At 35.8% G+C, this 24,189-nt stretch overlaps 1 protein-coding gene across 2 annotated transcripts; it reads left to right on the top strand.

Moving 5' to 3' along the window:
* The first annotated feature begins 287 nt into the window (after positions 1-287).
* On the top strand, positions 288-21,810 carry LOC115216469 (myosin-2 essential light chain). 2 transcript variants are annotated; one of them, XM_029785833.2, is made up of 6 exons: positions 288-450; positions 613-640; positions 11,063-11,194; positions 18,640-18,804; positions 19,731-19,808; positions 21,355-21,810. In XM_029785833.2, exons 1-6 carry the CDS (start codon positions 448-450, stop codon positions 21,381-21,383), a joined length of 435 nt encoding a protein of 144 aa, XP_029641693.1. In that variant the 5' UTR covers positions 288-447; the 3' UTR covers positions 21,384-21,810. The 2 variants fall into 2 exon arrangements, with proteins under 2 accessions (XP_029641693.1, XP_029641692.1); XM_029785832.2 differs by having other exon boundaries at positions 305-450; positions 11,063-11,203.
* Positions 21,811-24,189: the final 2,379 nt, after the last annotated feature.

Below are 24,189 nucleotides of genomic sequence, written 5' to 3'. Positions count from 1 at the left end.
CGGACTGTCCGCATTTTAAACTCTAAAATAAAAATTCGAAAGAAAGTGGAACTTTTTGGGGCTTAGGAAGCGGGGGAGGGGTTTCAAAAATATTTTATAATCGTATAAATTACCGTGTGTAGAACACAAATTCGCAAAAATTACCAGAAAATTCCCAAAAAATAAAAGTTATATGGTGTGCTTAAACTATAATTCCGCCAAGATAAGGGGTCACAACTGGAACGTCTTTGATAATAGATCGGCTGAGTCAGAGCTGACAAGGGAGAGGGGATGGTGTTTAAACATTTTAAACATCCACAAGCTGAACGAGGAAGTAAAATTGAATGAATTAGTCAGTTAGTCAGTCAGTCAGTAGTAAAGTGTGACGCTAAGCTAGTGTTGTATTGTTTGGTCCCATCAGCCACTAGTAACGGAAGTTGTGTTTCACTCTTCATTCAACTTGACAAAATGGTAATTGTCCATTTCTTATATTTCTCTCTTATATTTCATATTTTCACCATTTAATCGACTCATTTGCAAAAAAAAATATTTTGCTGTTTTCCCCGTCTTTGTTATTATAAATGTTAAACTATCTCTCTATATAAAATATCTTTCATATCCTTCTCTTTTCAGTCGCAATTAACAGAAGAACGTATTGGAGGTAAGATTTAATTGAGAAAGAAAAAAAAAAAGAACCCAGTTATTATTTATTTTCCCCCTTCGATCGAACTATTTTGACAGTTTAAATACTTGCCCTGTTTTATTTTTCATTCCTTTGTTTCTCTTTTGTCGCTCTGAAACTTAATTTTCATTACCTCAAAAATGCTCCACTTTTTTTTTTTTTCTATTCATGAAATGTCAACTTCGTTCAGACCTTACAAAAAAAGAAAGAAAAAAAACACCCCTTTCGCAGGATCTTTATTCTAAATATTTTCATCTGTAGCCGTTACACCACCTAAAATATCTTTATCTTTCTGCTATTGTAACAACCACACCTTAAAATGTTATTATCAACAGTCACCACACAATGGTGATTTGTAGCGACAGGAAAGTCGGGAACTTTAAAATCTAGCATAGATCGACTTTATTTTTGATCTACCTCGGGTTATAAACAAATAAATAACACCACCATCCTTCCTTCCATCATATTCACTAAATATACCGCTTTTTAATTAATCTTCATAATAATTACGTTATTGTCATATGGCGTGTTAGTCATCCTTCAATTAATATATTATTTACTAACTTTCCCAACGAGGGAACTGGTATCCTCTGAATGACTATTTCTTATCAAATTGTCTCAACAAACACAATTTAGTTGTTTAAAACTTAGCAGTAAGTCCCGTTTGGTTTAAAATAAAAAAAGATAGTTGATTTAATCGTATTTAGGTAGGAAAGAAGACAGATAAAAGTCGACATTGACTGAAACACACACAATCGAAAAATAATCAGCGAGGGAATCTTTCTCTGCTGTGTGTGTCTGACCTGTTAAAATGATAGCTAATATATCCCTCAGATCATTTAAGTTACTGTCCCTAAAGGAAAAATAGACATTCGTTAATGTAGTCTGAGTTAATGCTTGTAGAGATATACTAGAAGATGGGATTGTCACGGTCTTCGAATACTTTTGATGATGGGGGGGGGGGTCTCTTGAATTAGGTCTGGAGTTTATAGACAACTGACAACGAAGGAAAGGAAAATGTCTGTAAAACATTCAACATTGTGATTTACTCTTTTGTTTTTTTTTATCTCCGCTATTTTATTACAAAATATTAATTTAACTTAGAATGACTGTCGCCTTTGGGGGTGATAAAATTTGTTCTTTAGCCCTAGGTTAGTCCTGTGTAACCAGATCTTTGATCATAGACATTCAGATATGACAATCGTCATTTTCGTTTCATCAAAATTACAGTCCTTCCTTTTTTAAGATGATTGAGGGTAATTTTAAATAGTTGGTTCTTTTTTTAGCAAGTCAAGTGACTAGTTAGAGGCTCTAATTGGTTCGCAGTAGCTATGTCACATTAAATAGTGGTTAATGAAATCTTAATTGGTTGCCGGCCTAGACATATCTTTGAGTTAGTCACTCCTTAGAATGTCTTACATAAATGTCTGAGACTTTGGATTCATTTGTTGTTTAGTCCCAGGTCAGTCCTAAATGAGCAGATCCATAACCAAAGAAGTTCCAGCCATACATACATACATACCATGCTTTCTTTTTGTGTATTTAGAACCACTGTGTCTGCTGTGAAAATTTTAAGACCGTAAGGTGGAATTTGAAAGAGGTGTGACTGCTATTTCGAGTAGGTGAGGCTTAGGTGGTTACTCGACCTGGCAGAAATAGCAGCTAAGTTCTCACCAACTCGCACTCCACTCTGTCTCCTTAGAAATGAATACATTAGATGATAGAAAAAAAGATGGAATGATTCAAAACGGCAGAGGGAATGCGTTCGATCGTAGGTTAGCTCTATCTTGGCTGACGTGGGGTTAAGCAGCCACCACTTCAAGGATTGCCATAGGCTCATCTGCATGAGCATGCACCTCCATCCTGTCTTATTTCATTAAAGAATGTCCATTTTTTTCCCTAAGTTAGGAAATGAAGTTGATGGGGGTGGAGGGCACACTTGCATACCATCTTAGCAGCGTTATAGACAGAGTGGAGTGCGAGTTGATGGAAACTTAGCTGCTATTTCTGCTAGGTCGAGCAAACAGGACTAAATCAATGCACTTGGCCCTACAATATTTATTTACTGATTTACAGAAAACAGACCAGAATTGGATCCCCGGACTCGCGAGGCCGCAGGACACTTGCCCAGTGTGCCCCATGCCTGTAAGGTGTTACTCAGGCACTCAACTATGAGTTCACTGCATCTTATTATAGAAACAGCTGTAAGCTAATGAAGTTCATAAGATAATCGTTTGTTCCTTTGTCATCTTATTTTCTCATTACCGCCCTGTACGCGACTAACGCTTCATTTTGAAGCATACATTTATTGAGTCTACGCCAGGTTATTAGTATCGCAGTGCCTAAGTGAAATAATATGTCTGTCTGTCCATCCATACATACATAAGAGGACATTTTTTGGCTAGAATAGGTGCTGCTTTGAAGCGTCAAGAGACTTATTGCTGTTTAGTCTCAGGTCATCCCAAGCTAAATTCTCTCCATCTAGGATTCATGTTATGTAATTAGAAGAGAGACATTGTGTTAGGTATGATGATTTAAACCACCACAAATCTGCCTGACTGCTTCATAAACCAGTGTTATGCATGAAAATTTAAAAAGAAAATAGACACCCATCACATAAACTTGGGTAAACTCCATGAATGGTACCTGCTAATATAAATAAATGTATCTGTATATGTATCTCCCCTTCTCTCTCTAATTGATTTGTGGGGTAAAGAGAATAGTGAATGTACCCATTCATTATTATTGATCACATATTACCATTACACATTGTTTTGTGTGATAAAAATATTAATTGAACTACATAAAACTCATTTTTCTATGTACTGTGTAGTTAAAAATATATATCCAAAAAGAAGATCTATGCTGGCAGAGTACACATAATAGATACGGTGTAAATATTTAAGTATCAGATTCATGTACGCTTGTTTTAACTTTAGCTGAATATTGTGCAAATTTTAAATGCTTTAAAATTCCTCATCATTTTTAATTACAAAGTGGTGACCTGTGTTAAAACCGGTTTTCAAAGAACTAGAAATATAACTTATACCTTTTTTTCTTTTTGTCAGTAATTTATCGCCCTATAAATCGAATTCGGCATTTGATTCTCCTCCTGATGTAGTCCAAGGTTAGAGGGTCTCTGATTGTTAAAAGACCTGAAACCCCGAATGGCCTTAGGAAGCATCACTGATGATGTTGTTCAGGTGCATAACAGGATGTTGTCTGGAAAACACAAGAGGTCTTAATTGTCTCAAGTGTATTTTATTTCTGAAAATACCTGTACTTTGTGACTGCTATTATATTTTATCTTGTGTGAAGAAAGGGCTAAGGTTTTTCTGTTTTCATATTTTAGTGGTGTGTTTTGTCTGACACGAATGCTTAATTCCATAGCTTATACAGTCCAAACTGTTTCTTCCTCATGGAATATCACGTTCGCAAGGCTAAAAGTAATATTCCAATAGCCCATGTCATCATAATAATTTTATCCCCATATTATGGAACTGTAGAGTCTAAATAGACAAATAGTACTTTATTCAAACATACAGTTCTAGACGTGTTCCTTTCACTTTACTCTCTCTAATTACCCTGTGCGCATAGGTGAAAGCAGGGTATTGTAATCACTTGTTTTTGTCATTTTGTTTGCAAAATTACTGGAAAATGGCCAAACGGATTTTCACCAAATTTGGCAGAAATACTCATTGGGTGAATGACTCGAAATGATGAAAATTTGGTTTGATTATCTTCAAAACTGGTGGGCAGATGAATCAAAATGTTTTGAGTATGCAGATTTTTTGCGAAAGAATTTATGTGCACGCAAGGTATGCAGTGTTTTGGCGTGTTTTCCGCACAAGAATCTATTACTAGCATATAAAAAAAAGGATTATTTTTATTAAATACTATTTATCTCTCACCAGATGAGCTACTTTTTTTGTTGATATTACCATCATGGAACAGAACACTATATATTATCCGAAATGTATAGTATTAAATATCCATTACAGCTGGTCTTACCAATCTGTTTCACGTAATGAATACAATGGAGTGTTAGGTAACAAACCGATTATATAACTTTACACTCATCAGAGTTTGCCACTATGGAATATGGCGACTGCTCTCTATCTGAATAGAATAGAAAGCAGTCACCATATTCACTTTCATATCGGCTAACTCTGATGAGCATAAAGTTATATAATCAGCTTGTTACCTAACACTCCATTGTATTCTTTATGTGAAACTGATTGGTTAGACCAGCTGTGATGGATATTTAATACTATACATTTTGGATAAGATACCTACTCTACTGACAAATATATGAGTGCATCTCTTCCCTAACTTATGGTCTCTTAGATGACTCACATGTGTGTGTGTGTGTGTGTGTGTATATATATATATATTTATATAATCTCATTTCATTTGACCCTTGTCTGCGTGTGTATAGATCATGGTGTATCTATGCATGTAGACACGTGTGGGTATATACATACATAAATATGCGACTGTGTGTGTATGTACAGTGATGGATTCAAGGGTTTCGTTTATTTATGAGTTGATTTCTTAGTTTCACTGGAGTATAAATACCTATAATGGTGATAATTTAAATAAAAAAAAAAAGAATCCAACTTACAAATTTTCCAATAAGCAAGTGGTTATAATATTTGTATCCTTCAATGAATTACAGTACCTGTGATTCGCCTGCCATCATAGGAAGATGTTGAAAACTCTTCTCAAATTCTATGCAATATTTTCTAAAAATATTTCATTTAGTCATATGCAAATTTCACTCATGCATTTGGCGTAGACATCGATCAAGTCTTCTTTTAGCTGCCATCTACTTAGCCTTCTAATCCTCTTTTAGTCAAACACTTACAAAGCTTAACTCAGTTTAGTTAAAAAGCATGGCTAAGCAATGCATTGTAAGCCACGCTATCATCATCATTATCATCGTCGTTTAGCATCCGCTTTCCATACTGGCATGGGTTGGATGGTTTGACTGGGGACTGGTGAGCCAGATGGCTGCACCAGGGCTCCAATCTGATCTGGCAGAGTTTCTACAGCTGGATGCCCTTCCTAATGTCAACCACCTTGAGAGTGTAGTGAGTGCTTTTACATGCCACCAGCACGAGGGCCAGTCAGGTGGTACTGGCAACGGCCACGCTCAAATGGTGTTTTTACATGTCACCCGTATAGGAGCCAGTCCAGCGGCACAGGCAACACTGTCGCTCGAATGTTGTTTTCACGTACCACTGGCACAAGTGTCAGTAAGGCGATGCTGGTAACAATCATGGTCGAATGGTTGTTTTTTACGTGCCACTGTCATGGGGGCTAGTCAGCGGTCCTGGCAACAATCACGCTCGAATGGTGCTCTTAGCGCTCCACTATCACAGATGCCAGTCATGAGCACCACATGACTATAATTTGTGAAAAATTTATTTGCACACAGGATATGCATCGCCCCTTCGATGCCTTTGTTTTCTCATTCTGTCATGCTTTAGCTTCAGGTTGATCCTGAACATGCAGGAATATTATCAAGCATGTTGCAGTTATCATTGTTTTATCTTTTTCCCCCAGACTACATTACCCAATGAGTCTTTCCTTTTTGAAGTCTAGATGATGTGCGAGTTGAGGGACGTTTAGTTAATATTTTTAGTGGGTTGAGCAACCATGTTGAGGTTTCCTCACTAGCTCATGTATACTACTCCATTGCTGGTAGTATTAAAATAGAATTAGTTATCATATATTTAGACCAACTGTACAGGTAGTAAATACACTCTTGGCCTTGTTAAAATATTGTCCTTACAAAACCCTGTGCAAAAACAATTACACACAATTGATTTTCTTTCAGGTTTTAGTAGTCTAAAACATGGGAGTTTCTTTTAATGGTATGTGATGATGGCATTTACACTCTGTGTAACATCCTGCTTGTGATAAATCATATTCAGTAATCATCTGCTTATATCTATAATGAAGTCAGCATCAACACACCTGAATGTGGTGAGAAGAAGTTAATTTTGATGGGGTTATTTAGCATTAGCTAATTCCTGATTGAGCATATCAGATATCTAGGAATGTATTACTCAATGTATATTCCTTTTTATGAGTTTGATTTGAGGCTGATTTGGTTACTACCTCTAGTCAGTGACAGGGTATAGTATGGTGGAATGGCTAAGAGTAGTATATTTACAAGGTAGCTCATGGAAAGATGCTTGTACCATTTAAAAAGGAAATAGACTTTGTTTTCAATATGAGAGGAAGAAGGATGACAAAAATGTGTATAAAGAGCTGTTCAGAGTTAGGAAATTGTTTGCAGGAAGGGAGATAGAATAAGTAAGTACTGTGTAAAGGAAAAATAGTTCCTTGTTCAAATAAACAGTTTATAATGTGTGCTGGAGAGTGACAAGGCAGAAGTGGTAGATTTAGGAGGATTGTGGTATGGTATGAGGTGGTAGTGTTAAAGCAGAGCCTTCAAATACTCAAGTTGTAACAGAGGCTCTATTGTTTCAAAGAAAATTTAGAATAGACAAGAGCTTTTAAAGAATCTTACAAAAATTTTTGCAAGGTTCTTTAAAACTCTTGTCTATTCTAAATTTTCTCTCTCTCTCTAACACACACACATTTCTAAACAAGTATAAGTCGTATGAGAGTTAGAATCCAATGAAGATGTATTAATCTATGGTATAATATATACAAAACCATCATAAACTAAGAAACCAAGAACTAGAAACTTAATGAGTGACACACGCACACACACCATGAGATAATGGTGTGTGTGGTGTGTATATACATACATATATATATATATATATATATAATATATATATATATATATATACACATACATACATAAACACATGTTGACATAATTTATGCTTTACCTCTTTTTATATGACTCAGGCATTATTTAATAGTTCCTATTATTTCTCTAGCAGACAGTCGGTTAAAAGTTCATAATCAGTTAAATAGGTTTACATTCTCTATTGAAATATTTACTCTCTATTATTCAAATTTTTCCATCTACTAGTTGTGACTGACTTCTGACATAAAATATATAACACTGTCCTATTTCTGTGTATATCATACCATTATGTCAACTTATATTTTTGGCTACGTTGACATTTGCATTCCAGGGTTTCTGCATGTTAATAGTAACATTGTTGGTTTTCTTTGTCATTGTTGATATTGTTGCTGTTGTTATTATTAAGGTGGTGAGGTGGCAAAATTGTAAGAACGTCAAACAAAAAATACCACTCAGGTTTCAAATCCTGCTGAGGTTGACTTCGACCTTCAACTTTCAGGTTCAATAGAATAAGCACCAGTCAAGTGCTGGGGTTGATGTAGTTAAGTTGCCCCTGCTCTCTAACACTGCCGGCTTTGTGCTAGAATTTGAAACCATTTCAAATTCTGCTAAGATCAAGCTTGTTCTTCATCCTTTCAGTTGGGAAACTAATTTTTTTACCACACAGCAACACCTGCAAAGAATTATGCGTAACATGTAGACACACACACACACACACTTGCACTGGATCTGCTAACCTATGTGCTGGCCAGCAATGGTGAAGTGCTGGTGGCAGATAGCCTGCAGCTCACTGCTGCTGGTAGCCGGACAGCAATAACCAAGTACCCTATTATGAGGTTTCCTTCTAGTGAAGTGTTATGTATTGCTACTTTCCATGTAGGCATAATGATGATAACTGAAATGTTTACTCAAGTGTAAGCAGTGGTTTATTTATTTTTATTTTTGAGACAGGATAGAAATAAAACCTAAGACTTGATTGAATCATATGACACATCCTGTGGTACTATTTTTAGGAATGGATGTCTGTAGTGGTTGTGTTTGTTAATGAACTATTCCAGTCAGTTGAAGTAATGGTTAAAACTGACCAAAAATACGATGTAATTTGAGAAGCTTCTTTTAGCTGGATAGGAACTTATTTTATTTATTGGGCAATGTAACCAGTAGAATAAATTCTGAAGTCTGGAATCTGGAGGAATCAGTGAAGGTCTGCTTTGAAAATAACCAGTCATATGTTCAATTACTGTGATAAGTGGGAAGTTTAAAGTTTTGAATTCTTGCTTTTCAAGAGCTCAAGACTTCAACTGTTTTGATTTCAACCCACTTGAGTCTGTTCTCACTTCTGTATAAACTTAACTGTTTTAACCCTTTAGCATTCAGATTAATTTATCAAATATAATGTTTATGTATCCATATTTTAAAAAATTAATCATGTATTATCTTGTAGCTTCAAGATTTTGAAGATGTAATCAGTTAATTTTAGAATGACATTGTAGGGTAGGTGGGAAAGACTGGATCTGGCCAGTTTGAACATAAAACAGGTAGACCATTTGGGCTGGATATGGCCGGTTTAAATGTTAAAGGGTTAAAGTGACCTGGATTAAAAACTTGCTTCAAAATGTTAATTTTGCACAAGGCCAGCAATTTTAGAGGGAGTGGTTAGTTGATTACATTGGTGTCAGTACTTGACTGGTATTATATTTTATTTTATCAAACTTGAAAGAATGAAAGGCAAATTTAACCTTGATAGGATTTGAACTCAGAACCCAAGCAGCTGGAACAAATATCACAAAGTATCATGTCCAATGCTCTAGTGATTCTACCAGCTTGCCACTAATAATAATAATAATAAGGCCAGTAGTTTTGGGAGGAGGGGGTAAGTTGATTACACTAACCCTTGTACTCAACTGGTACTCTCTTTACTCTTTTACTTGTTTCAGTCATTTGACTGTGGCCAGGCTGAAGCACCGTCTTTAGCCAAGCAAAGCGTCCCCAGGACTTATTCTTTGTAAGCCTAGTACTTATTCCATCGGTCTCTTTTGCCAAACTGCTAAGTTACAGGGACGTAAACACACCAGTATTGGTTGACAAGCGATGTTGGGGGGACAAACACACACACATATATATATACATATATACGACAGACTTCTTTCAGTTTCCATCTACCAAATCCACTCACAAGCCTTTGGTCAGCCCGAGGCTATAGTAGAAAACACTTGCCCAAGATACCACGCAGTGGATCGACCTTGAAAGGTTAAGTAGACCTCAGCAGAATTTGGTTACCAATTCTGCCAGCTCACTGCATTACCAATTATAATAATAATATTAATGATAGTTTCAGTGACAAGTATTAAAGATACATCTTCATTGAGATTAATTTATGTGTAGAACACAGATTCCTTGATAGGAAAGTAGGAGCAGAAATACAGAGCTGAACATGAATTGTGAAATATTGAGCTTAACTCGAGCAACAGAGACTATAGAAATGTATATTTAACTGCCCTCTATTGTTGGGTTGGCTGTTATACAGAGTATGGAAAAGAAAAGAAAAGAAAACCTCCCAGATTCAACAGTCTTGGCAGATATTTCAACAGCAAATTTGCAGTGTGCACCAATCCAAACCACAATAGTGACTGAGCTGACAGAAAAGAAAAGAAAAAAAAAACTGTGTTTGCTGAATGATCCCCTTCCCTCTCCAGTAATTATTTTTAAAGTCTACTACTTATTCTATTGGTTCCTTTTGCTGCACTGCTAAGTTATGGAGGTGGGGATGTAAACACATCAACGCTGTCAAGTGGTGGTGGGAGATAAACACAAACATATGCACATAGATATACATACATGCACGCACACACATACACACACACTTGATGGGCTTCTTTCAGTTTCCTTTGACCAATTTCCACTCACAAGCCTTTGGTCAGCCCAGCGCTGTAAAAGGTACCATGCATGGGACTGAACCCAGAGCCATGTGGTCGGAAACCACACGCATACACATGCACATATATGTGGCAGACAAAAAATTCCGTTTTATTTACTCTCATTGTTGGCATCAAATTCTTCAATGGTAAAAAAGACAACGAAAAAAAAAGTTGCTTCCCCGTTAAATGAATAAATGCAGAGACCAGTTTTTTTTTAAGAACTCCTTTTGAAATGTGTCGAAATTACTGAATTTTTATTATCTTAGTTGTCAAAATGTGTTGTTATGTTTATGTAAATGTTTTTGCAAGATTCTTGATGTGAAATCGTATGTTGAAACAGCTATTGTTTTATTTGGGGATGATCATATTTTGCCAGTCACTTCAGGTTTATTATAATCATTTGAGTTTCTTTTTCAAAGCTTTTTCGTCACTCATCCTGTGACCTCTTCAGCAAAGACACATGGGATAGAGAGTCACTGAAGAGGTCACAGGACGTGTGCCAAAAGAGCTTTGACAAAGAAACTAAATTGATATTAATAATAATAATAATAATAATAATAATAATAAAGCTGAAATGAAAACCAAATATATTGTGCATGTGTTTTCATTGGCAAAATCGGATCATCTCCAAGTTTCAAAATATATATATATACTGTTTATTCATTTGACTATATTATTTTGTCATTTTAGATTTACTTGACATTTTCAACTTGTTCGATGAAAAGGGAGATGGAAAAATATCTGCACATCAACTTGGAGAAGTACTGAGAGCGATGGGAGAGAACCCAACCCAAGCTGAAGTGAAGAAATGTGGTTATGAAGGTAGAGAAAGTTAGTATTAGCTTTGCTAACCGTTTTCTTAAAGTTACTTATTAGCTTCATCGATAATTTTCATGGAAAATTTCAGAAGTTTTTTTTTTTTTTTCTAATGAGTCAGTTTGTTGGAAGGATCTTTGCTCAAGGCTCTCACAAGCTATCCTAGACAAAGTTTCCTCTTGAAATGCTGAATGCTGCAAGAAAAATGTGGACAAAGAATGAATTCTAGAGGGATATTAGTGTTGGACTTGTGGGATAGGTGGACACAACAATATGGTTGATAAGAAAAAAGAGAGATGAGTGTTGAAAGTGGTGTCTGAGGAGAGGCAGCAAAGATAACATGCTCTGAAAAGTAGAGGCCACTATAGTAATACTAGGAAAAGCAATGAAGACCCAGAACCAAGTGGTTGGAGAGCAAGCTTCTTACCACACAACCACACCTGCACCTAAAAGCATAAGTTGTCCCTGGGTGACGTGGTTAAAGAATATTTCGTAATTACTAACAACTCTAGTGTTTTATATCTTACGATTGCGTTTCACAATCTTTTATAAGGTATTTGTCAGTCTGCTGCATTAGTAGTAATAAGTAATAGTTAATAATAATTAATAATTATTATCAGTGGATTATCATTATATATTTTGGAACTAGTAAGTAACTTTGTAGTTTCCATTACTAATTAAACTGAAGAAGCATGCGGTGGTTTGACATTCATTTTATTTGTTGATTTAAAGATACTACTGATAGCTTTTTCAGATTCTCCTAGAATGCAGATGGGTGTATGTGGTGTGTGCATACATATATATATATATATATATATATATATATATCTATATACACACTCACACACACACATAACTATAACCAGGTCTTGTATATGTAGCTATAACTGGTCTTGTATATGTATGCATGGACACTCTAAATCATTATAGCACAGGGACATGTTGCATGGTCATGCTAGTTTTTTTTTTTTTATATTATGTAATTTTCTTTTTATTGAATGTTTTCCATGTTTTGCTATGTCAGCTACAATGTACTTTTTGCATGTAGCTTGTAATATGTTTGCTTTTGTTGTGAAAGTAAGCTCTGAAACAAAACAAAAACAAAAAAAGACTCAAAAATGCTTGCTAAAACTTTATGAATAGCTGTTGATGAAAAATAATAAGTTGTCATGTGCATGGACAACAGCCAAAATCAAAAATAGTCTTGTATATGTTCTTGATATGTTTTGGCTGATGCAAACATGAACAAGCTTAGGATATTCACATTTGAATTCACTGGAATGTCACAGGAATGAACGTTTATGTCATTGTTGCGTTAATTAAAGCATACGGAACTCAACTCTATTACAACATACAAATACAAAGAAATAGGAAAGAAGAGAGATAAGAAAGGAAAGGGGGAGAAAGTGTGTGTGTGGGGAGTGGGGGTGTAAAGCTGCAGGAGATGGAGGGGGTGGAGGTGATGGGCCACATATCCCAGAACAAATTATGTGCTCAGCTGCGCCCTGTGGCACAACTCCTGTTATTTATTATATTCACTACCACAGCCGTTCCTCATCTCTCACTCTCCCATTCACTCATGTACTCCTGGTTCTTCTGCACTCCTCTACATTTACTTCTACACACCTGATAGATTGATGGTCCACACACAGATCTTCATCACCACTATTTTTATCTCTTCCCTGCTCCACCCTCATCATTCTCCATCCTTTTTTCTAAAATGTTAGAAACCATCCATGTGGGTCCTACTCTAGCTCTTTCTCTTGTAACCCCCCCCATCTAGCATAAAAGGTTTAAGGTCCTATAAGCTCTCGGGGTCTTATAAGCTGCATGGTGATCCCACATGTGCTGGTGGTATGAAAAATACCCAGTACAGACTGTGAAGTGGTTGGTGTTAGAAGAGTACCCGACTGTGGAAATCATGCCTGAACAGACAGTTGAGTACAATACAGGTCTTGGACCTGTTGGATTCTGTCAATCCATCCAACCCATGCAAGTGTGGAACAAGGAAGTTGAATGATGATGATGAAATTATTTTATTCAGTTTTTGCTTAAATTCTGTATGAACTTGTTTAAGTGTTAGTAAACCATAGAAACCAAGCATTAGTTGAAACTCTCAGGCATTGCCATACTCATTCAGGCTTGGCTAATTAGGTAGAGAGTTTGAGAAAGTCAAGTGGCTATATAGTAATATGTGTTTTTTTTTTCATTTTGTTGCTTTTAAAGAATTATTTTGTTGCTTGTTATTCCCATAGTGTGTGGCTTGTAAAGTGCTCTGCCTAGTGCTAAATTTAGGTTATAGGAACAATTGCATATGAAAGTCAACCAGATGTTTTTTTTTAAATTCAAGCTGCATTGTTTTAATATAAGCTCTGTAATAATAAGTCCATTCTGTGAAATAATCTAAATGGGAATTTATTTTTGTTTTATGCTTTTTGTAGGAAGATAGTTTGTCAGAAATAATGAATGAGAGCTTTTATTAATATCTCTACAATTTTGTACATGGTGTAATAATTACAGAGAAAGATTATTACATTTCTCTTTATGTCTGTTGATGTTTTCTTTCATCCTATTTTTCCTAACGGTGATAAATGATTATTATTATTATTATTATTATTATTATTATTATTATTTATTATAATAATAATAATAATATCATCTTGAAGATCTACCATTATTATTATTATTATTATATCTTGAAAATCTACCATTAAATTATCACGTATTCAAAAGCTACCTATCATTAAATAGTTGTTTACCATTAACCCTTTGTGATACCAACCAACCTGAAACCACCCTTTGTTCTAGGATATAGACATTGGTTTTAAAGTGATTTGAAATTTAAAAAAAAGATGCTATGTTAATTTATGCTCTAAGCACCAGATTAATAATGGCAGATGGAAACTGAAAGAAACCTCTCATCTATGTGTGTGTGTGTGTGTGTGTGTGTGTGTGTTTCTGTTTCCTTGTCTAGATGTTAGGCTTCAGTTGTAAACTTTCACTGCTAATCATACAGATGGTGCTGTTTGCTTCCAGTCATCTGTAGAAACCTGTACAATCATAAGGAAAAAAAATACCTTGCTTGGAAACAGGTGAGGGTTTGGAGATAAGGGTGCCTGGCCTTAAAAAGGTTTTCGTCAAGAAATTCTGTGTGATCCATGCAAGTATGGAAAATTGGACATTAAAACGATATATATATATATAAAAAATTTAATGTACAATATATGGATTTGTGTAATCCAGTGGTAATCACAAGAAAGCTCCTCTAGAAAGGTGGTGAGCTGGCAGAAACGTTAGAACGCCGACGAAATGCTTAGCAGTATTTTGTTTGCTCTTATGTTCTGAGTTCAAATTCGGCCGAGGTCGACTTGGCCTTTCATCCTTTTGGGGTCTATAGATTAAGTACCAGTTACGCACTGGGGTTGATGTAATCGACTTAATCCCTTTGTCTGTCCTTGTTTATCCCCTCTATGTTTAGCCCCTTGTGGGCAATAAAGAAATAAGAAAGCTCCTCTAGTGAACCTGGCTACAAACCACATAGTAAACTACTATGTAGGAGTGTAATGGAGAGTCCTATGTAATTGAAATCTCATAAATCCAATCATCATCATCATCATCATCATCATTTAGCATCCGTTCTCTATGCTAGCATGGGTTGGACGGTTCAACTGGGGTCTGTGAAGCTGGAAGGCTTCATCAGGCCCAGTCAGATCTGGCAGTGTTTCTACGGCTGGATGCCCTAAAAATTATTTCATGAGGGGTATATAGAATATAAAAAAAGTCAGGTTGTATGGGATTCTTGTATTCTTTTGTATGTTTCAGCCATAAGGCTGTGGCCATGCTGGGGCACTGCCAGGAGAATATATTTATTTCACCAATTGATATCAATAGGATGTTGGCCATTTCGCAGACAACATCATGCAAAAATAATTTATTTTATTGCATAACAAATTATTTTACATGTCAACGCTAGTGAATATGCTATAAATTGCATAGTACTATTGTACATTTTACAAACCAATGCAGATATAGAGGCTAACTCTTCTGATCAACAGAATACAATAGTTACATCAGTATTTCAACTTCAGTATACACATAAAATCATCTTGAAATTTGTAATGTATGGAAGATCACACACACACACACATGTTTATGAATATTTGGAAAAAAAAAATATATATATATATGTACACACACACATATATACATATACACACATCTATATATATATTATAAGTATGGTCTATTAGTAATTAGAACCAAAAGGTAAAATTGATAGAGGTCACAAAGTGACAGAGAACTGACTAGTACCACTTATGCTAAAAATAAGAGTTAAAAAACTCCAAAACCTCAAAAGCACTCTCTTAATAACTGCATACATAGTTGGATTGCAATTTTGGATTTTGATGTAGACCATTTTAATCCTCACCAGTGACTCTTAACTCCTGCAGTTAAATTCAGCTGCCATACATTCTAAAGATGAGATCAAATAGTGTAATATAATAAAAAGTTTAGTTTTTAATTCTTTAATCTACTATTTGTTTCATCAACATTGACAATTATAAAGTCAAAAGAGTTGAGAAAGGCTTTTAACATTGCATTTAATTTTTCTATGGTTATTTATGATGTTGAAAACATTGTTAATAACCAATTCCAATCCCACCCCCGTTTTTTAATTGAATCTGTTTTCAGTGACCCCTTTGTCGCCCCTAATTATTAAATTGTCATGCAATCTCAATTCCTGGCAGCTATTCAATGTATTTTATGAACATGCTCTATAATAATTTGGTTACCACAATGGCGAAGGCTAGACTACTACTTATGAATGATGGCATTTGGAGGTGTCTCCTTTACATGCTCAGCCCAAGAATGCTGATCATTAGTTTTTCATCAGTGCATTTAAACTTACTGTGGTGGTTATCTATGTTATTGAAAATTATCAAACCCACCTTTTTCAATGATTGTATTATGTTGTGTTAACCTTTTTAAAAAGGAGGAAGAATTTAGTAAAATAACTTTGTTGTTATTAAGCTGGTGTTTGGAACATAAATTATCATGAAATTTTAATGGAAGGTTTTAACTTGGATCCTATTTCTAATGCCTTGTATACCCACTTTTTCTCTCAGATCACTTACACTCTGTTGTACATTCACACTGACATTACCCATCCAGTGGAGCATGCTGGCTTCATTTTTTTCAAGCCTTTGCTTGTCCTCAGTAGTCACAGCCCATGTCTCACTGCCATGTAACATAATTGTATGTACACAGGCATCATACAATCTACCTTTCACTCTAAGGGTGGGGCCCTTTTTTACTAACAAAAGTAGTAGCTCTCTGAACTTTACCCAGCCTGTTCTTATTCTAGCAGCTACACTTTCAGAACCACCTCCACTGCTTACTTGGTTGCCTAAGTAATGGAAACTATCTACTACTAAGGATCCCACCAATATTTGAGGGGTCTATTATCTGTACATTCCTAGTGCTACATACTAAGACTACTTTTTTCTGTTAACCTTCCTGTGATACCGTTGCACCTCTTGTGTGCATTGGGTACAATGTATGGCATTTCTACCAATAACTCTTCTACATACCGAGCAAGGCCATCTCATTTTCTTACTTAATAGGACTTTGGTCTTTGTTAAATTAACTCTAAAACTCTTTCATCCCAGACCTTGCTTCCACACCTGAAATTTCTTATAGCTCTAAGAACAAGGTCATCAGTATAGAGGAGTTCCCAGGAGTAGCCAGTCTTAAATTTCTTGTTATAGTCAGGAGTATGGTAAACAAGAGAGGCTGAGAACCAATTCTTGGTGAACTCCTACCTATACACTAAATTCCTTGTTATACTCATTGCCAACTTTTCATTATTTTCAAAATTAATTGAAATAAATGTAGTTATTTTCAGCAGAAACATGGTAACAAAAGAGTTAAAGTGCCCTAATTAAAACCTTCCATCAAAATTTCATATGTTAATTTATGTTATAAACCTTAATAATGACAATATATTTTGCTGAATTTTTCAATATTTTCAAAATTATTTGAATGTTGTCTGATTAACAGAAATATGGTTACAAAAAAGCTAATTTAACCCTTTAGTATTAAAATTTTTCAGTCAGATGTGAAGCTTATTTATTCACATTGTTTTGAGTTAATTAGGCATTTTCTCAAAGCTTTAAGAGTTCAATAATATGATTGTTGCATTTTTAGAATGACATTGTAGGGTAGGTCTGAGAGATCAAATCTGGCTGGTTTGAACGAACATAAAACAGATAAATTATTTGGGCTTGATATGGCCAGTTTAAATATGAAAGGGTTAAGGTATATTTATTTTTATTTTTATAAATGTAGAAACTTTATTATATGTGACATTACTGAAGCAAACATTCTTTATATAATTTTATAATTTTAGTAATTTACATTTGCAGCAGAAGACAGATTAAATATTTAGTAATTACTAGCAGTATCACCAGGCGTTGCTCGGGTTTGTAAGGGAAATAACTATATAAGTATTTTTAGAGAGTTATAGCAAAAAAATGCATTAAAAATGGAAAAAAAATGATGGTAAATTTTTTTTAAAATCGTTGACGCATCGTAGACATTTTTAGAGAGTTACTTCCCTTATATAATATCGAAAAAATGCATTAAAATGGAAAAAAATGATGGTAAATTCTTTTTAAAATCGTAGACTTATCATAGACGAGCGCTAATACCCAGAAGGGCTCGATATGAATCACGACTATAAGATACCTGGTTTGGGTTAAACTGCACTGCAAAATGTGGGAGTAGTTAGGAATCTAAATCGTAGGAGACAGACACACAACCTTACTTTTATATATAAAGATTTTTCAAATCACTCTCCTTATTGAAGCCTTCATCAATGTTCACTGCATTCACTTCTATCATCATCTGTTTTGTCTGTCAGTCCCATTTTACAATCTCAAAGACCCACCCAGCTACCTTCAATTTACTGTCCCTATTCTATCATCATCCACCTTCTTGTTCTTTAAATGTATGTCCTGACACTTCATCTTCGCTATCCTTTCTTCCTGTGTTGCTAGGGTAGCCATGTATCCCCTCTACATGCAAGATACATGGCACCTGCTTCTCTATCATACTTTAACCTCCACTCAGTCAAAGGAGCCTTGAGAGTTACTTGGTGACCTTTGCTAGTGCTGGTGCCATGAGAAACAGCACTCAGTACACTCTGTAAAATGGTTGGTGTTTGAAAGGGTATTCAGCCACAGAAATGATGCCAAAAATAACATTGGAGCTTAACACAGTCCTCTGGCTTGTTGGATCCTGTAGAACTGTCCAATCTTTGCCAACATAGAATACAGGGGTCAAGTGATGATGATGATGCCACTGCTGCCAATGATGTAGTAGTACTATATATGCATGATGTTTCACATTTGCATGCAGTTAAATGTTTTTTTTTTTTTGCTTTTTTACAGTGGAGCGGATCAGTTTTGAAACAGTTCTCCCTATTTTACAAACTATCAATCGGAATAAAGATCCAGTTACTTTTGAAGATTTGGTTGAAGGGTTCAAAGTTTTCGACAAAGATCAAAATGGGTTTGTCAGCAGTGCTGAGATGCGTCATCTTTTATCTGGATTAGGTAAAGATTTCCTTCAATGGTTTTTGATTTGTTTTGTTTATCGCTTTTTAATCTAGAATCTCCATTCACATAGAACCCCCCCCCCCCAAAAAAAAACCCAACTATATTTGGTTTGGTTATTCTGACTTGTGGAAATAGTTTAAACACTAAGTTACAACTAAGGCAATAGCTATGACATTATAGTGCTTCTTAAGATATGTTTTGAATAATCTTGAAATGGCATTCTTCATATTCATGCTATAATTTCATTTGGAGCATATTTTGTTTTCTTTTATGACCGAAGGGCATCCAGCTGTAAAAACTCTGCCAGATTAGATTGGAGTCTGGTGGAAGCAATCTGGTTTGCCAGACCTCAGTCAAATCGTCCAACCCATGCTAGCATGGAAAGCAGACGTTAAATGATGATGATCTACGACTCCATTGCCCAATGTGTTCTTTTCAACCCTTTAGCATTCAGGTTACCCTATCAAATGTTATGCACATTCATTCGCATTCTTTTGAATAAATCAAGCATTATCTTGTGGCTTTGAGATTTCTGTGATGCAATTGTTTATGAATGACATTGTTAGGTAGGTGTGGGAGGCCATATCTGGTGAATTTGAACGTAAAACCAGTAGAGCAATTTAGGTCAGATACAGCCAGTTTAAATACTAAAGGCTTAAGAGAGAGATTTGCTTGCTATTTTTAGCAGTTTGAACAACTACATACAAGCTCCCTCTGTGGTTGAGGAAGAAACAGTTGTAGAGGACATACATTTGGTGTTATGTTAATATTTAATGTCAACTGTAGAATCTCCCTGCTTAAAAAAATCTCTGTGAAAACACAAGAGTAACTGCAATAACACATTCAAATTCCATTGTTAGTTAAATGATTGATTACATTCATTCACAAAGAGCGGGAGAGTAAAATATGTTCCTTTATTACAGGTGAAAGATTGACTTCTGAAGAAGCTGATCAATTATTGCAAGGTGTTGAAGACTCACATGGTAATGTTAATTATGAAGGTAAGTTCTTTGTTCTGTAATTATCATCTTACCAGGAATTATACATTCTTTTAAAAAAAAATTTCTGAGATTTATTCATGTGTTGTAGTCTTAAGAGTGGATCTTGTGGAATGGTTAAAGTTTGCAGATCACATCATGTCAACAACGCTTTGGCCAGACATAAGTGATCTCAAATTCCACCAAACAGGTGATCATGTGGAAACTGACTATGCTCTTGGAGGATGTTCATAAGAGGAAGCTTGCCAAATACCAAGAGCTGCTAGAGTAGTACAGAAATTGGGGCTGGCAGGATTTTGTGGGGCATTCATTCTGCAAAGCCCTGACTGAACTTGTAGTTACTGGTGCAACAAAGAGGAGGGCCATAAATTCCATCACTGAAGCTGGAGAGAAGGCCACTAGGTGGCTTTGGATAAACAGGGTAGACCAGTGGTTTGCTGTTATTTGGGACTTGACCAACCCTGGTTGGGTCAGCTGGGTGAAGGGTTCTGATGGTGAAAACCTGAAACCCCTGAGCACCCTAAAATATCACTGATGATGCATCTAAAGCATCTCTGTGATGTATCTTGAAATAATTGTTTCCTTTTCTTCAGCCATTTTACCTACAATGGTGTTTGTAGGTGTGATATGTAGCTTGCAATGTGTAGCACATTCATTTTTGGCATATTGTAGCTCTTATGATATCTATTAAAAATTGTGATGTGAATTATAAGATGCTCTCAAGTGTTGCTGGAGATAAGCTGTGATGATAGATTTATATAAAGATATTATTAATCAGTATGGAGTTAGTATTCTGATTTTAAATGTTGGTGTCTAAATGTAGTGACATGATCATCATCATCATCTGATGACCATGTTCAATGCTGGCATGAATTGGATGGTTTGACAGGATCCAATGGCCATGGACCCAAGGACTTCATTGTACTCCATTGTCTGTTTTAGTATGGTTTCTACATATTGATGTTCTTCTTAATGCCAACTACTTCACAATGTATATAGGATAGTGCTTTTTTTTTTTTGTGACACCAGTACAAGTGCAGGGATTTCAGTGTGCAAGACTATGAACTCCAGGAGAAATGGCTTTATGCAATTAGATGAGGGGTAGACCAGTATGAGAGAAAAAGGGCCAGAGCAAGACAGGTTCTTTTTTGCTGTAGAGGGGTTTCATGGCTACTCATATTTTAGAAGAGAGGGTGGTGTGGTATGGTTGGAGCTGAGAAGAGATAGAAAAGGATGTTAGATACTAATATTGTTAGCAAAGGGTATGTATAAATTGTACAGATGTTTAAAAGGGTTTGCATGTATGAATTAAAGAATTTGTAGCCCTCCCATCATTCAAGAGTTCATGGATTTTGGGAGTTATATAATGTACATTTGACATCCTACGATAATATTTATAATAATATAGGCTTGATATTCTCATAGGTAATTAGCGAATATTTGTGGCTGTTATTCTCTAAATATTTTATTATAAAATGCCACACAATAATCATTTTACGTAGTAGTTCGTCTCCAGGTATCTTACAAATTGTTTTTATTCTTTTTACAGAACTGATCCGCATGGTTCTTGCAGGTTGATTTACCCTTTCTGTACAGTGTGGAAAGATGCCTTATCTCCGAAGAACTTTTCACAGCTCTGCTGCTATGTAAATCTTTAACCTACAAAATAATATTCATAATTCAATTGACATGGAAGTGTTGAAGCAAGGTGATTGTGACTTATCAGTGTTGATGTGTATTCCACACAAATTACTTTCATGCTTCCATCATTTTCGGCTAATACTTTTACTAATAGATGACGATCTATCAATTCTTCTCTCCTCATTTATTCTCTCTCTCTCTCACTCTTTTTATGCTTTTTTTTTTTTTAATTTAGATCTTTTCAACATTTTATTTTTCTAGTTGACTTCTTGACATCTGTAGTATATGTATGAAAATGATTATATTCATATAAAATGTCTTTGATAATTTCGAGTTATTAAATAAACATTTATTATACAAACGATTTAAATGCTTCAATTTTTTTTTTCCAATCTTTTTTTTTTTTTTGAGATACTTGTCACCTATAATTATTCCAAAGAATTTAAAATTTGCTATCAAATGGAGTTTTATTTCTTTTGCCAGTTCTAAATCTTAAGTATAAATATTGCGAGGTGCCTGTGGTAAGAAGTTTGCTTCCCAGCCACGTGGTTCCATGTTCAATCTCACTGATAGTACCTTGGGCAAATGTTTTCTGATATAGCCCTGGGCCGATTGAAGCCTTGTGAGTGAAATTGATGGGCAGAAACTGAAAGAAGCCTGTTGTGTATGTGTTACTTGACAGCATTTAGTTGTGAGTGTCACCATCATGGTAATTTCAGGTTCAGCCCCACTGTGTGTCACCTATAATTAATTGCATGCATCTGTTTGTGTGCACCTTGACATTGTGTAATAATTGTAAACGAGTGTCACCGTCATGCAAGCAGTGTCGTTTGTTTCCAGTCTGATCATGTGGAAATGTTAGCATACAGTAATGCTTTGATATACAAGTTAATTTGTTCCCAGAAACTGCTTGTAAAGCAGAGCAATAATTTCTCATAGTAGCAATGTTATAAATTGTAATTCATTCCCAGAAAAATATTTTACCTGTAAAATTTATATGGGATGTGGAAAAGGCCTTAATGATGGAGAAAAGTCTGTCATCATCAAGGAAAGTGCTAAAGGCATCTCTCTTCAGAGAAGTTAGGTTGTCATGTGGACATGGTTAGACAATTCCTGATGGACACTTTGCCAAGGAAGAAACGATCCGATTGTGGGACCTTCAAGACTGTGACAGCTAAGGATTTAAGGAATATTGGCCACAAGTTACGTGGGAAACCTGGACAAATAAGCAAAGCCATTTTCACTGCCTCTGGACCTCCTCATGTACCAAAAACTATCAGAAATTGCATCCTCAGAACCATGGCTTCCATGCAAGAACCCCCGAAACTGCCTCCTTTAATGTCCCGTTACAGGAGTTTGAGGCTTCAATAGGCCCAAAAGTACATGACATTAGACATGAGTTGTATTCTGTTCACTGACAAAACCAGGGTGACCCTTGATTGACCTGACGGTTGGGCAAATGGTTGGGTCTATTTTGGAGATGTGTCACCAACATTTATGATGTCAACAACAGGGTGGAGGAGTCATGTTGTGGGCTGGTATCATTGGGGACAGACTTGTTAACCCAGCCAGGGTGCCTGAAGGGGTTAAAATGACCGCAGCCACCAAATGGTATCTCCTGAAGGAGATCTTGGATCCTTGGCTAGATGACATACTGCTGTCCACTGCTAAGGAATCTTGTATTCAGGCATGACAATGCTTTTGTATTCATAATCTTTTGAATTAATCATGCATTATCTTGTAGCTTTGAGATTTCATTGCTGTGGTTGTTTACTTTTAGAATGACATTGTAGGGTAGGTATGAGAGGCTGGATGTGGCTGGTTTGAACGTAAAACAAGTAGAATATTTGGGCTTGATATGGTTGGTTCAAATGCTAAGGGGTTAAAAACAGCACAAGCTGTATATTGTGGTGGAACCTTTTAGATAACAATAACAGCTAATAACATAAGGTTGAAGAGGATCATAAGATCAAGAGTGACTTGGGGACTCACTACTTGTAATAATATTATCTGGGGGTTATATGTGGCTACCACTGTATAGAGTTATTCTTTTATGCAGTATAGGCACACACATGGGTGTGTGGCTAAAAAGTTTGTTTCTTAACTACATGGTTTCAGGTTCAGTCCCATTGCGTGGCACCTTGGTTAGTTGTCTTCTACTATAACCCTGGGCCAACCAAAGCCTTGTGAATAAATCAAGTGGAAACTAAGAGTAGCCCTTTGTGTCTGTGTATGTATATAGGTGTAGCTACGTGGTCGAGAAGTTTGTTTCCCAGCTATGTGGTTTTAGGTTCAGTTTCACTGCATGGTACCTTGGGTAATTGTCTTCTACTATAACCTTGGGCTAACCAAAAACCTTGTGATTAAATTTGATAGAAACTAATTGAAGCCTTTTGTGTGTATATGTGTGGTTGAGAAGTTTGTTTCTCAACTATCTAGTCTTGTGTTTAATCCTATTGTGCAGAATCTTGGGCAATGGCTTCTACTGGAGCCACGGGCCAACCAAAACCTCATGTGTGGATTTAGTAGACAGTAACTGAAAGATGTTTATTGTATATGTTACATATACAGGCGTAGGAGTGGCTGTGTGGTAAGTAGCTTGCTTACGAACCACATGGTTCCAGGTTCAGTCCCACTGCGTGGCACCTTGGGAAAGTGTCTTCTACTATAGCCTCGGGCCAACCAAAGCCTTGTGAGTGGATTTGGTAGACGGAAACTGAAAGAAGCCCGTCATGTATATGTA

The sequence above is a fragment of the Octopus sinensis genome, linkage group LG10 (assembly GCF_006345805.1).
Source record: "Octopus sinensis linkage group LG10, ASM634580v1, whole genome shotgun sequence".
NCBI classification, from domain to species: Eukaryota; Metazoa; Mollusca; class Cephalopoda; order Octopoda; family Octopodidae; genus Octopus; species Octopus sinensis.
Note: the sequence above shows the minus strand (reverse complement) of the source record. Positions and strands in the feature narration are given on the sequence as shown.